The sequence below is a fragment of the Rana temporaria genome, chromosome 4, assembly GCF_905171775.1.
Source record: "Rana temporaria chromosome 4, aRanTem1.1, whole genome shotgun sequence".
NCBI classification, from domain to species: Eukaryota; Metazoa; Chordata; class Amphibia; order Anura; family Ranidae; genus Rana; species Rana temporaria.
The window spans coordinates 356395065-356409355 of record NC_053492.1 but is presented as its reverse complement, the minus strand read 5'-3'; the positions used below and the strand labels follow the sequence as shown (position 1 = coordinate 356409355).

Genomic DNA, 14291 nt, shown 5'->3' with positions numbered 1-14291 from the left:
ACATTGGTCCCAATGAGATAGCGGTTGTCAGCGGATGGATATCCATTGAGACCCGATCTCATCAGTGTCCGCAATCCTCCGATTCTGCAGACTGAGGAAAATCCTATTTTTCCATCCGTCTGTAGAGCGGATCGGGTGAACACGGACAGACGGTCCGTGTTCATCCGATCCCCCCATAGGGGAGAGCGGCGATCTGACAGGGCGGTCCCTGCACAGTGTGCAGGGACCGCCCTGTCATCCGTCGGCTCAGCGGGGATCAACGGAGCGCTCCCCGCTAAGCAAGCTGATGTTCACAGGGCGGATCATCACGGGACTTGCCCGTGTGAAAGGACCCTTAGACAAAATTTGTATAGTGTGACAACATTTTGCACATTACTTTACAAAAGAAAGTATGAGACAGTACAGTTACAATACAGTGCAAGACAATTTGGTTAGGAGGGCCCTACTCTTCAGAGCTTACTTTGTACATATATCACCACTGCTCTTTGTATTGCAATTTCTTTATAGTAGAAGCTACTTAGGCTGCATATAGAGATGGTAATATCAGAAAAGCAGTTCAGTAACAGCTATCTTCTAATTAAAAGGAATTTTCCCTGCCTCAGTTTATGAATTAATTAGCAGTACTAATCTGCTTAATATTTTTTTCTGCATGCTGAAATATTCTACCTATAACGTTAGTAGTCATTTAAATATCAGTACATTCTGGATACAGCTAGACGCTCAGGTAGCACTTACCTTGACCTTCTTTTCAAAGAACGACCTTGGTATATTGTGATTCCTCAAATGTGTTGACATGACCCTTGGTGAAGGTTGTTCTTTACGTTTCTAATAGGATTTTGAAAAAGTAAGTCCTTTAGTTGCACTCAAAATACATTAGCAAAGAAATACAAAGGTTTGTTCATTAAAATAGCACAGAGTCCAGCAACCACAGTGAAGAACGGGGAAGCTGTGTTTACAAACAGCTCTCCCCGTTCTTCAGCTCCGGGGACCGATCGCGGGATTTCAGCGACGATTGGGTCCCGCAATCACGGTCACGTGAGCACGCCGCGCGCGCAAGCCCGCGACTCCACGGCTGGGCTTAAAGAGCCATGTACATGTACGTGGATGTGCCCAGCCGTGCCATTCTGCCGACGTATATCGGCGTGAAGGGGTCCTTAAGTGGTTAAACAATGTCATTTTTCGGGCTGTAAAAAATTATTGTGTGTGGGCTAAAACGACGTTAAAAACCTGTGCATGCTCAGAAGCAAGTTATGAGAAGGGAGCGCTCGTTCTGGTAAAACTACCGCTCATAATGGAGTAAGCACATTCATCACGTTGTAACAGACAGAAAAGCGCAAATCGTATTTTACTAAAACGAAATCAGCTAAAGGGTGACGTCATCCGAATGGAACTTCCCCTTTATAGTGCCGTCGTACGTGTTGTACATCACCGTGCTTTGCTAGAGCATTTTTTTTTTAAACGACCTTGTGTGGGCAACGTCGTTTTAATGAAGTTGGAAAAAAAATTGTTTTTTCTACATGCTGAAAAACGTTGTTTTTTACATGCCGAAAAATGATCGTGTGTATGCGGCATAAGTCTCTCAAGAGAATCAGTGATTCTATGTGCAGCGAATGGCTGACTTCTAAGAGAGACGGCTCAAGGTTCTAATATGGGCATATTGATTGGCACCCTTCCCAACAGCTACTATGACATAGGATCTATCCACAGTTATATGTGGTGGAAACAACGTCAATTTTTTTTTTTTTTTTACTTTCATTCTAAAGCCCCCCCCTGACCCCCGGAGATAAGTGAGGGACCCCCAAGTGGCAGAGTGAGCTGGCCTTATCCCCAGGGTTAAGTGAATGGCTAATATTGGGGAATTGAGAAACACTGGGCATTTTTCACTTTTTTCCTTCAAATATACAGAGAAAGAGGGTTAAGTGCAACTTATGAATTTCAGATCTGTTTCCAGCTCCTACAGTGTAAAAAAACTTCAAGAAGGCACTGACAGCACCATAAAGCAGTACAAGCAAGGTGGATAACAGGCCTCTCGGAGCTTTATCCAGCTTCATCCAGCTCCTTCCTCTAGCAGAGTCTGCATTCCTTCTTGGGGCAGGGTGGCTGCAAATTCAGTTACATTGAATTAAAGTGGAGTTAAAGAGGAGTTCCAGGCAAAAATGTAACTCCTTAGCAAACTCCTTTGTGTAGATTTTCCTCTGAAATTTCTGTCCCATGGTGCCACAGCAATGAAAAATCAAAGCACTCTATCATGAGCAATCGGTAAACTTCTTCTTATGTTCTTTTTATTATACAGTTGTATGGTAAAGCTCTGTTATGAGTGAAATGTCAGGGGGAGGAGTTTGCTTGGGTCGGTGTTGCATCAATAAATTATAGGGAGAATAAAACTTAGAATGTAAAGCCCTGCACATCTGGTGCTGTATAAATCCTGAAGAATAAAAATAATAATAACCTTGGAATATAGCTTCTGCTTCTTGAAATTGTGCATGTTCGATAGGAACAAGCCATGGAGGACCCATACCCAATCTAGATGAGGTATGTCATGGTGCTGCCTTAAGCAGGGTAACATTTGTATTGTGTACTTCCTCTTTAGGTGCATCTCCTCCTAACTGTTCCTGCATTACCTCTAACTTTATCTAATTGGTTTTTACAATTTGCACAGTTTTTATTTATTCGTCAAATACTGACCTCTAATAGTTCTGGGGTTCCAAACTCAAGTGTTAGTTGGTCTAACACTGTTTCTTGATTTTTAAGTACGCTCACCATTTCATTTAGTATTTGGAATAACCAGTTAGTACCTAAAGAAAATGGGAAAAGAGCATGTGAATACTGTATTCTTTTACAGTTGTGTACATTGCAATACTTCTGATAAGGATATTTAAGTCACACAACCAGTTAATATTTTTAACATATCCATACAGGTAGCTAAAATAAAACCCTGCAACATGCAAAAAAAAAGTTTTGACTTTAGAATCGCTTTAAAGAGGGTTGAGATCCCCAGTGACCACCAATACCTGGGAAGGGAAGACGTTGGGCTAAGCTACTGACCCCAAATGCTGGTGAAGGAAGGTGGGGACCTTTAGAACCCATTCTGCCAGGGCATTTAATGCATGGTGTGTAACATGTTAACATGCATTCTGTTGATGCCGCCCAGCGTACCACAGAGAACCATTGGAATTGGACTTGCACCAAGTTGTGTTGAGAAGGGACATCGGAGAGCCATTCAAAATGAATGACACCACAGTGCACCAATGCACAGTAACACAACGCACTGGTGTGAATGGGCCCTCAAAGACTGCCAATGCCTGTAAAGGGAGGTGGGAAATTTGCCTCCCAATAACACCAGTGTCTTAAAAGGGGTTTCTACTCCCAATGATGCAGATACTGGGAGGGGGATTCTTTCTTCCACTGATGTTGACAATTTGTTTTTTCACCCATTGACCAGTCATATTTTCCTTTCATTGACCACCAAGGCCTGTCTTTTTTTTCTTCCCACTGACTGCTAACGCCACAACATTTTTGCTGACCAATGAGCAGCAGACATGACTATGTTTAATACTCCTGACCTATGCACTCTTTATCTTGTACTGTGTGTTCTACTCGTGATCCCTGCATTTGATAAGCAGTGTTGTACATTACATACAGTATGTAGCACCCCTTAGCTAGAGTGCTAGATTTTTGTAGTGTAGGTAAATTGTTCAGGCTTGTTGGCAGCCAAGCCTGTATTGTTTTATCTCGGTCGGGTGAGTGACTCAGGGAGGGCTGGATGACTCACAGGCAGCATTCCGAGAAGTCCCCCTACTTCATGGAACTTGCTGGAAAATTCCAGAAGAATGTGAATGGAGGAGAGGAGGAGCTGTCTGGAGTATTCTGAGGGCCTTAACAAAAAAGGTGAACAAGGAAAGTAGTGACTGTGTAAATAGAGTGAGTAGTGGCTTTAAAGGATTGAGTGGAGTCAATGACATTTTTAAGTAAAGAATCAGAAGGTGCAGATTAGGAGCCCTGACCCTGAGAAACATCATGGAGAAAGTGTGAGGTGACCACAGAAAAGGGGAGCAGTCACAGTAAAATGGAGAGAAGAGCTAAGAGAAAAACTGGAGAATAAGAACAAAGCAAACAAAAAAACCCAAGGAAGAATAACTGGGTGAGAATGATCAAAAGAGGAGAAAAGAGCGGTACTGAAGATGAAAGTGAAGTGAGAGAGAAAGGATGATGTAGAAAGACAGCATAGCATTTAAAATCCGTGTGAAGCCAAGTTTTAAAATCACTATTAGTGAAATTTATCCTTACTTCCTGCCACGTTGATAATGGGTGTGACTTGTTTCAAAGATGGCACCAGCTCCTTTGTATGTGGCTGCAAATATATACATGATGTCCATTCAGGATTTTGGAGACAGGATTAACCAATAAAATGGTGAATTTTCATTGGCCCACGGTGATCTGGTAGTTGCACATAATGATTACGAAACAGACACACAATGGCTGAAAACTAAACTGGAAGATGTGGTAGACCGCGTCAGGCAAATAAATATCGAATTCAGAGGTACCCCTGGAACAGTAACCCAGACAGCTCTCCTAGACTACCTACGCTAGTTATTGCAGTCCTTTATATCTGAAGCAAAGGGTTATGAACTAATTATCAACAGGGCACATCACCTCCCCAAACCAAAATTCCTTTCTAAATACATCCTTAGGATGTTATGGATAAAATACACTCCTATTAAGTATATAAAGAAACTGCCAGATAGAACACCCTACTCCCAAAAACGTTTCTATATACAGATTACTCTCAATTCACCATCCAAAGCAGGAACTAGATTCAAACTTTGACCAAAGTTTTTAGAAACCACAATATTTCCTACAGGTGAGGGTAACCCACAAAGCTTTTGATTAAGGGACAGGGAAAAATGATTACTTTCTCTTTGCTGGATACATGACTGACATTTTTTAAAGTGTGGGTATCCTATCGGAATGTGGGTATAGGATAGTATATATGGAGGTGTATGTGTGTGTGTGTGTTTTTTCTATGTTGGTTGAGCTGGATGGACGAGTGTCTTTTCAACCAGATTAACTGTGAAACTATATGATGGTGCTTCTGTTCCCTAAAAACAAGCACCTGATAAAAACCAATCTGATTCTACTTTACTAAGCTTTGGAAGAGCTTCATGTTAAATGCTCATTGGGCACACTAGCAGGGATGGACTGGCCATCGGGACTACCGGGAGATTTGCGGTGGGCCGATGGCTCAGTGGGCTGGTCGGAGGTCTGCTGCGATCTACCCGTCAATTGCCGACAGCAGGCGCCTGACAGGAAGATCGAGATTTAGTAAGCATGCAGAGTAGCGCAGGAAGCGTGTGTAATATGTTCTCTCTCCTGTCACGGCACTCACGCTCCTCCTTTCTTCTCGTCCATCCCCATTTGCTTGTGACATCTGGGATGGACGAGAAGAGAGGAGGGGCTGCCGGGGAGCAGAGTGAGTGCCGTGACAGGAGAGAGAACATATTACACACGCTTCCTGCGCTACTCTGCATGCTGGCTGGTAAACGATGTGCACCATAATGTGCCCTGTGCCTGATGTGCTATGTGCCCTGATGTGCTATGTGCCCTGATGTGCCCTGTGCCCCAGTCCCTGATGTGCCCTGTGCCCTGATGTGCCCCGCCTCAATGTGGTGTGCCATGATGTGCTGTGATGGGCCCTGATGTAATGTGCCCTGTACGTGTTGTGCCCTGATGTGCCCCATGCCTTGATGTGCTGTTCCCTGTACCCTGATGTGCTGTGCCCTGATGTGCTGAGATCTGTACTGTGCCCTGATGTGCACTGTACCCTGATGTGTTGTGCCCTGGGCCGGTCTGGATAAAGTCCAAGGCCACATTTTTGTCCCAGTCCAGCCCTGCACACTAGAAAGAACTTTGATACTGTTTAGTGACCTAAGGTACAGCCCACGCTTAGGCAACCTTATTGCCTAAGATATTTTCCAAGTTGTTTCTTATTGTTAACTGTTTCTTCTCTGTTAAGTACCGGTAATCAGTTCTTGATATCTCAAACTCTACCTTCTTTTTTTCAAGATATTCACTTTAAAGCATATCAACACACTAAATCTAAAATATTCTACATAATAGACCCAACCACCCACAAGTAACTATTAGCCTAGGTTCACTCATATGCAATATCAGACATCGCATGTGATCCACACCCGCACCACAGGTGCCGATCACATGCGATGTCTGTGCGAAGCGAGTTCAGCCATACAGTTGTATGGCTGAACTCACATTAGATTCACAGAAAAAAGTGCAGGGACTTTTTTCCCCCCATCACTGAAATCGGAATGCATGGGTGTGCTCACCCATGCAATCCGATTCCTATGCGAGTTCACAGTTCACACTGCTATCTGTGAACCGATCTGGGGGTGTCATTGACATTGTATTGACACCTGCAGTGGTTCGCAGAGGGCAGTGTGAATTGCCTGTGGAAAAGATGTGATGCTGGAACTGGCGCTGTAATCGTGCTGGTTCTCGTAGAGCATATGTGTGAACCTAGGCTTAGATACTCAAGGTATTTCCAATTTGTTCAGTAGCTACTAACTGCATAAACTTTGCCTTGATTTTGATTGATTTTTTTATCTTTATTTTTTATCTTTAGTAAGCTGGACATTGCAGGGATAACCTTTGCCTTGATCCCTGCACCCCCCAGCTTACTGAAGATAAAAAAAGAAAAAAAAATCAATATGTTACAACTTTCCTCCCTGACACAAGCGCAACTGCAACCTTTGTCTCACCCATTCTCCCAGCTCGAAATAATACTTACTTTGGAAGAGCTTCATGTTAAATGCTCATTGGGCAATCTAAAAAAGGAACTGTGATACTGTTTAGTGACCTAAGGTTTTTCCAAGCTGTTTCTTATTGTTAACTGTTTTTTTCTATTAAGTAATCAGCTGTTTATATCTCAAACTCTACCTCCTTTTTCTCAAGATATTCCATTTAAAGCATATCAATACGCTAAAGGTAAAATATTCTTCATAATAGACCCAACCACCCACAAGAAACTATTAAATGCTCAAGGTATTTCCAATTTGTTTAACAGCTACTAACTGTATAACCCTTGCCTTGATTTTTATTTATTTTTTATCTTCAGTAAGCTGGGGGGTGCAGGGACAACATTTGTCTTAATCCCTGCACCCCCAGCTTACTAAGGATAAAAATCAATATGTTAAAACTTTCAAGAAGCCTTGTCCTCCTTAGTTATAGACCATTATCCTTTTTGAATGTGAATATTAAATTGTATGCTAAAAGAATTCCCTGTAGATGGACATACTACCTAACCTGATCTCTGCAGATTAGGTGGGCTTTGTCAAGGGGCAACAAGCCACTTGCCACAGTTTAGCCTGAAATTTCCTGCCTATGAAATTTTTACTTCCTTGCTGCAGTGATTCTGCTGGGCCTGTGATTCTATTCACATGTGTCGTTTGGCTTCTGTGTTCACCTATGGGTGACGCCAGCTATACTGTGGGTTTAAATTCCTTTCCCTTCTATCGTGTCCTGGTCCGCCTCCTAATTTTCTTCCCTATATAAGACACGCTAAGTGCACCCTGTGTTGCCTAAGCAACTTCCTTGTTCTCTGTGCTTGCGTTTGCCAAATATTACTTGTATTGAGTGTCTGACTTCCCATGTACAGGCCCCGACTGTGCTTGTGCTTGCCTGCCACCCGCCCTGATCTCAGCTTATTTCCTGGATCTTCTTCTGTCTCCTGTTGTTAGTCCTCTGCACATGTGAGTGGCCTTTGCATCTTCAGCTGGGTATACCTGGGGGCCGTCCATCACCACCATCTAAAAATAGCGGCGCTATACTGCAGAGGCGCATTGCGGGCGGTATTACCGCGGTTTCCCATTGTTTTAAATGGGAAGGAGCGGTGAAGGAGCAGTATACATGCCGCTCCTCTCACCGCTCCAAAGATGCTGCTGACAGGAGAGTTTTTTCTCTCCCGCCAGCGCATCGCCTCAGTGTGAAAGCCCTCATGCAGTGAAGGAGTTTTTCAGGCGGTATAGCAGCGCTATTTTTAACGCTGTACCACCTGAAAAACTCCTCAGTGTGAAAGAGGTCTTAGACTCTGCGCCCTGGGGAATCCTGAGTTTGAATTCCACAGGGACTCACTACCACTAAAACCTGACCCCCCTAATGGGACGAGGAGGTTGATACATTTTAACCACTTCCCGGCCGCCGCATGTAGATATACGTCGGCAGAATGACACGTACAGGCACATTTGCGTACCTGTACGTCCCTGCCTATACGTGGGTCGGGGTCCGATCGGGACCCCCCCCCCCCCCGCTACATGCGGCGGTCGGATTCCCGCAGGGAGCGATCCGGGACGACGGCGCGGATATTCGTTTATAGCCGCTCCGTCGCGATCGCTCCCCGGAGCTGAAGAACGGGGAGAGCCGTATGTAAACACGGCTTCCCTGTGCTTCACTGTGGCGGCTGCATCGATCGAGTGATCCCTTTTATAGAGAGACTCGATCGATGACGTCAGTCCTACAGCCACACCCCCCTACAGTTGTAAACACACACTAGGTGAACCCTAACTCCTACAGCGCCCCCTGTGGTTAACTCCAAAACTGCAACTGTCATTTTCACAATAAACAATGCAATTTAAATGCATTTTTTGCTGTGAAAATGACAATGGTCCCAAAAATGTGTCAAAATTGTCCGAAGTGTCCGCCATAATGTCGCAGTCACGAAAAAAATCACTGATCGCCGCCATTAGTAGTAAAAAAAATAAAATAAATAAAACTATCCCCTATTTTGTAAACGCTATAAATTTTGCGCAAACCAATCGATAAACGCTTATTGCGATTTTTTTTACCAAAAATAGGTAGAAGAATACGTATCGGCCTAAACTGAGGAAAAAATTTTTTATATATGTTTTTGGGGGATATTTATTATAGCAAAAAGTAAAAAATATTGAATTTTTTTCAAAATTGTCGCTCTATTTTTGTTTATAGCGCAAAAAATAAAAACCACAGAGGTGATCAAATACCACCAAAAGAAAGCTCTATTTGTGAGGAAAAAAGGACGCCAATTTTGTTTGGGAGCCACGTCGCACGACCGCGCAATTGTCTGTTAAAGCGACGCAGTGCCGAATTGTAAAAACCCCTTGGGTCATTTAGCAGCATATTGGTCCGGTACTTAAGTGGTTAACAAACAAGCTGATGCCACTGGGAAGCCTTCTCTGCTTCTGTCATTGGACAGAAAGGGCATTCAACAGAGTTCATTAGCTATTAATCAGACTGGGTCTTGAAAAGTTTGGGTTTGCTGCTCTAACCCTATTGCCAGTTATGTCTCTATTCCAAAGATTTCATGAGAGTGTATACCATCATTATATAGAGATGACAGGGACACATATGGTTGCCCTGGCCCTATTGCACATCAATATAAAAAATGTTTTATTTTATATATACTAACCATAAAGTTGTAATTGCTCATCTACTGCAAAGATAATGAACATTATTAGACAATAGGAAACTACCACTTCCCCAGATCTAATGCCCTGTACACACGATCGGTTCGTCTGATGAAAATGGACCGTTTTCATCGGACGAACCGATCGTGTGTGGGCCCCATCAGTTTTTTTCCCATAAGTGAAAAAAAATAGAACCTGTTTTAAAATGTTCGTATGGTTAAAAAAAAACGATAGAAAAAAACGATCGTCTGTGGGGAAATCCATCGGTCAAAAATCCACGCATGCTCAGAATCAAGTCGACGCATGCTTGGAAGCATTGAACTTCATTTTCTCTGCACGTCGTTGTGTTTTACGTCACCGCGTTGGACACGATCAGATTTTTAACCGATGGTGTGTAGGCAAGACTGATGAAAGTCAGCTTCATCGGATATCTGATGAAAAAATCCATCGGTTCGTTTTCATCAGACGAACTGATCGTGTGTACAGGACATTAGAGAGGACATCACAGTGTTATATGGAAAGTGTGCTAGCTATGAAAAATAAAATGTTTATGTTTGTTAAAGCTTGGCTAGTGTGGTTACTGAAACCTAGATATGCATTGTGATTATGAGCATGCAATAAACTGTTTTTTCATTCTCTTTGGTGGCTTACCTTTCACCTATTTAGCATAGTGTGCGTCAGTGGTGGTGCGTTCATAGAGGGCGCAGGAGTGCCACCCCCTCTCTCTTCTGCACCGCCACTGAAATACAATATATAGATTCATGTTGCTGCCGCCCACTATTCAGATGGCCGCCCCCCTGGTGAGGGTCGGCCATCTGAATAACGGCAGCTGGTTGGCTTTGAAAGTGCCAATCAGAGCCGCTTTCCGATTACAGCCCTCAGGCTGTAATCGGCTTCCAAATAGTTATCCAGGGGACGCATGGGGGGTGCATTCCCTGGATAACACTGACAGGCGTCTCAGCCAATCAGGTTTACCGGTTTTGGTTACCGGTAACCTGATTGGCTGAAGCGTCATCGAGGGCGGGAGAAGACATCGAGGGACGGTGGAAGCAGAATGGCTGACTCCAGGAAGGTAAGTGCCGGATGGGGGGGAGGGGGCATTTTACAGGGCACAGTGGCAGCATTTAACAGGGCACAGTGGCTATAATTGATGGGCACAGTGGCTATAATTGATAGGCACAGTGGCTATAATGGATGGCACAGTGGCTACAATTGATTATTGATGGGCACAGTGGCGACAATTGATGGGCACAGTGGTGACAATTGATGGGCACAGTGGTGACAACAATTGATGGCACAGTAGTAACAACTAATGGCACAGCGGTAACAATTGATTGCACAGTGGCTGCGTTTGATAGCATGGCACAGTGGCTGCGTTTGGCATGGCACAGTGGTGACAATTGATGGGCACAGTGGTGACAATTGATGGGCACAGTGGTGACAATGGGCACAGTGGTGACAATTGATGGCACAGTGGCTGCGTTTGATGGCAAGGCACAGTGGTGTCAATTGATGGGCACAGTGGCAATAAATGATGGCACAGTGGCTGCGTTTGATGGCATGTCACAGTGGCTGCATTTAATGGCATGGCACAGTGGCGACAATGGATGGCACAGTTGCGACAATTGATGGCATGGCACAGTGGTGACAATTGATGGCACAGTGGCTGCATTTGGTGGCACAGTGGCTGCATTCGATGGGCACAGTTGATGCCTTTAATGGGCACAGTGGCTGCGTTTGATTGTCAGAGTGGCTGCATTTGATGGGCACAGTGGCTGCAATTGATGGGCACAGTATCTGCATATGATGGGCACAGTGATGCTGCAATTGTTTTTTTTTTTTTTCATTTGTTTGAGCCCCCCCAAAAAGTTTGAGCACCAGCCGCCACTGGTGTGCGTAAGACACGAGACTGAATCTTGCAATAAACTGTCAGGGTTATATATTAACCTCTTGAAACTCTGTTTATTGAGAGAGATTTTTTCTAAATAGTTTATTTTATCTTTTCATGTGAGAAATTACACTTTTCTACAATGTAAAGTAGTGGATGTACAGCTTGTTTAACAGTGTACATTTTTACTGTCCCCTCAAAATAACTCAACACACAGTCATTAATGTCTAAACTGTTGGCAACAAAAGTGAGTACACCCCATAAGTGAAAATTTTCAAATTGGGCTCTCACTCTCTCATACTGGTCACTGGAAGTTCAACATGGGACCTTGTGACAAAAAATGGTTTGGGGCTGCATGAGTGCTGCCAGCACTGGGGAGCTACAGTTCATTGAGGGAACCATGAATGCCAACATGTACTGTGACATACTGAAGCAGAGTATGATCCCCTCCCTTCAGAGACTGGGCCGCAGGGCAGTATTCCAACATGATAACGACCCCATACCTCCAAAATGACCACTGCCTTACTAAAGAAGCTAAGGAGAAAGGTGATGGACTGGCCAAGCATGACCTAAACGCTATTAAGCATCTGTGGGGCATCCTCAAACGGAAGGTGGAAGAGCAAAAGGTCTCTAACATCCACCCGCTCTGTGATGTCCTCATGGAGAAGTGGAAGAGGACTCCAGTGGCAACATGTGAAGCTCTGGTGAACTCCATGCCCAAGATGGTTAATGTAGTGCTGAAAAATAATGGTGGCCACACAAAATATTAAAACTTTGGGCCCAATTTGGACATTTTCACTTAAGGGTGTACTCACTTTTGTTGCCAGCGATTTAGACATTAAAGGGTTTGTAAAGGAAAAAATGTTTTTTATCTTAATAGCTTCCTTTACCTTAATGCAGTGCTGTTTTCATGTCCTCATTGTTTGTTTTTGCTCTCAATTTGCTGTAATTCTTCTCTGATCTCCACACTTCCTGGTTGTCTGTTTCCTGATAACCACAGTACTGGGAGCTTTCTCTCTGTGGTCACTAATCAATGAGGTGTGATTACTGTGTGTCTAAAACCCCTCAGCACCAATCAGTTTCATTTTCCAAACCATCACTGCCCTGTATTGGCTCTGTGGCTCTGTACATCACAGAAGCAGGAAACAACATGCAAAAACGAAATTAGAAACTGAAGGTACATTATATGATTGATTTTTATCTATTTTTAAAATGAATCAGTTAACTATTATGTCTCTATACCCTGTAAACAGTCATTTCAGCAGACAAAAAAAATTCCTTTACAACTCCTTTAATGGCTGTCTGTTGAGTTATTTTGCGAGGACAGCAAATTTACACTGTTATACAAGCTGTACACTCACTACTTTACATTGTAGTAAAATGTAATTTCTTCAGTGTTGTCACTAGAAAAGATATAATAAACTATTTACAAAAATGTGAGGGGTGAACTCACTTTTGTGAGATACTGTATAGTACTTGTATTACGCTGTTTTATTGATAAATCAGTCTTAACAATATACCATGACGCTTGTAAGTCTGGCACACCTGGATAAAGCATCCTATTGTAAGGACATGTTGCCTTTTTATTTCTCTTGGAATCAAATAAAAACCTAAGAGAGTAAAATGATGAGAAGGAGAGAAGGGGGTGGTGTATGAGCCCTAGGCTTTTATAGCTGAATGCGTGCCCTTATTGCTTGTTATAGATTTATATCAAAATCACTCATTTCATATACAGGTTATGCCTATTGCCAACATAGGCAAACTATTTTGGGTGTACTTTGGGGTGATAGTACATAGAAAACGCTTGCTGCAAATAACTAGGGTGAGTTTTTTAACAACTATAATGCACTGCAGAGCCTTTGAACGATGGCCACCAGGTTTTAAAACATAAATAAGGGGGCTTTTAGGTGTTTGGATAAGCCAACCCCCTCCCTAATATAGGGTGTCTCAGAGCAGCCATAGGGGTTGATTTACTAAAACTGGAGAGTGTAAAATCTGGTGCAACTTGTCACAGAAACCAATCGGCTTCCAAGTTTTTTATTGTCAAAGCTTAAAGATTACCTATAGGTAGTCTAAATATCTCCTTAACGTGTACCGTTTAGGAGATATTTACATTACATGCAGCCAGTGACATCACTGGTGCAGCGCTTTGAAGGAACGTCCACCCATGCCGTTCTTCCTATCCCTGTACCACGAACGGCAGCTCCTGTGCGTATGCCTGGAAGCAAGATGGCCGAGGATAGAAGCGGCTGCAATGCTGACATCGTGGAGCTGGATCAGCTTCGTTATAAGGTACGTTTCACATAATCTGCTAGTTTGCGATGCAGGAAAACAAAATCCAACGGTACACAACCACTTTAATTGAACAAGCTGAAATTAGAAGTTGATTGGCTACCATGCACAGCTGCATCAGATTTAGCACGACCCAGTTCTAGTAAATCAACCCCATAGTTGCAGTGTATTGGAAGTTACTATACGGTTTAGGAAGAGATTAGGGCCAGTTAGGAATCCTTGTTTTAATTCTGATTGCTCTTTTTGAACAGTCACTCTCTTTGCTGACTGGGGGCTTTCTTACATTTCGTTTTAGGGGCGGTATTTTGGGTTTTTCTTTTCTTTTGAGAGCATATTTGCTGTTTAAATGCTCAAAATACAGCTCATTGTACTCTCTTCAATCCTCCAGCAAAGTGTACATAAAACCATGTTAAAAGAGAAGTATTTTTTTTGTTATATATTATGCTGTACTTGCCTAGGTTGATGCAGCGGCAGACTGCTGATCACTCAGTTCTCAGTGTTCTGTGAGCAGAGAGCTGGTGACTGTGGAGCCCTGGGCTGTGGACTGTGGAGTGGTGCTGGAGCGGCTGGCCCAGGCTATCAGTGGCTCACTGAGAGCCTGAGCTAGGTGCCGGTCCAGGGTCCTGGTCACGATCTTACCCCAGCCTGGACTGGCTCTT

The 14291-nt window shown here is 43.5% G+C and overlaps 1 protein-coding gene across 1 annotated transcript in view; it reads right to left on the bottom strand.

The window, feature by feature from the left end:
* LOC120937548 (sulfotransferase 6B1-like) overlaps positions 1-14291 on the bottom strand; it is a 60691-nt gene that overhangs the window by 17548 nt on the left and 28852 nt on the right. The window contains exons 3-4 of the mRNA XM_040350863.1: positions 2686-2795; positions 736-825 (exon numbers count right to left, since the gene is read on the bottom strand). Of these exons, the coding sequence (XP_040206797.1) occupies positions 736-825; positions 2686-2795 (200 nt within the window). The remainder of the gene's footprint in view (positions 1-735; positions 826-2685; positions 2796-14291) is intronic.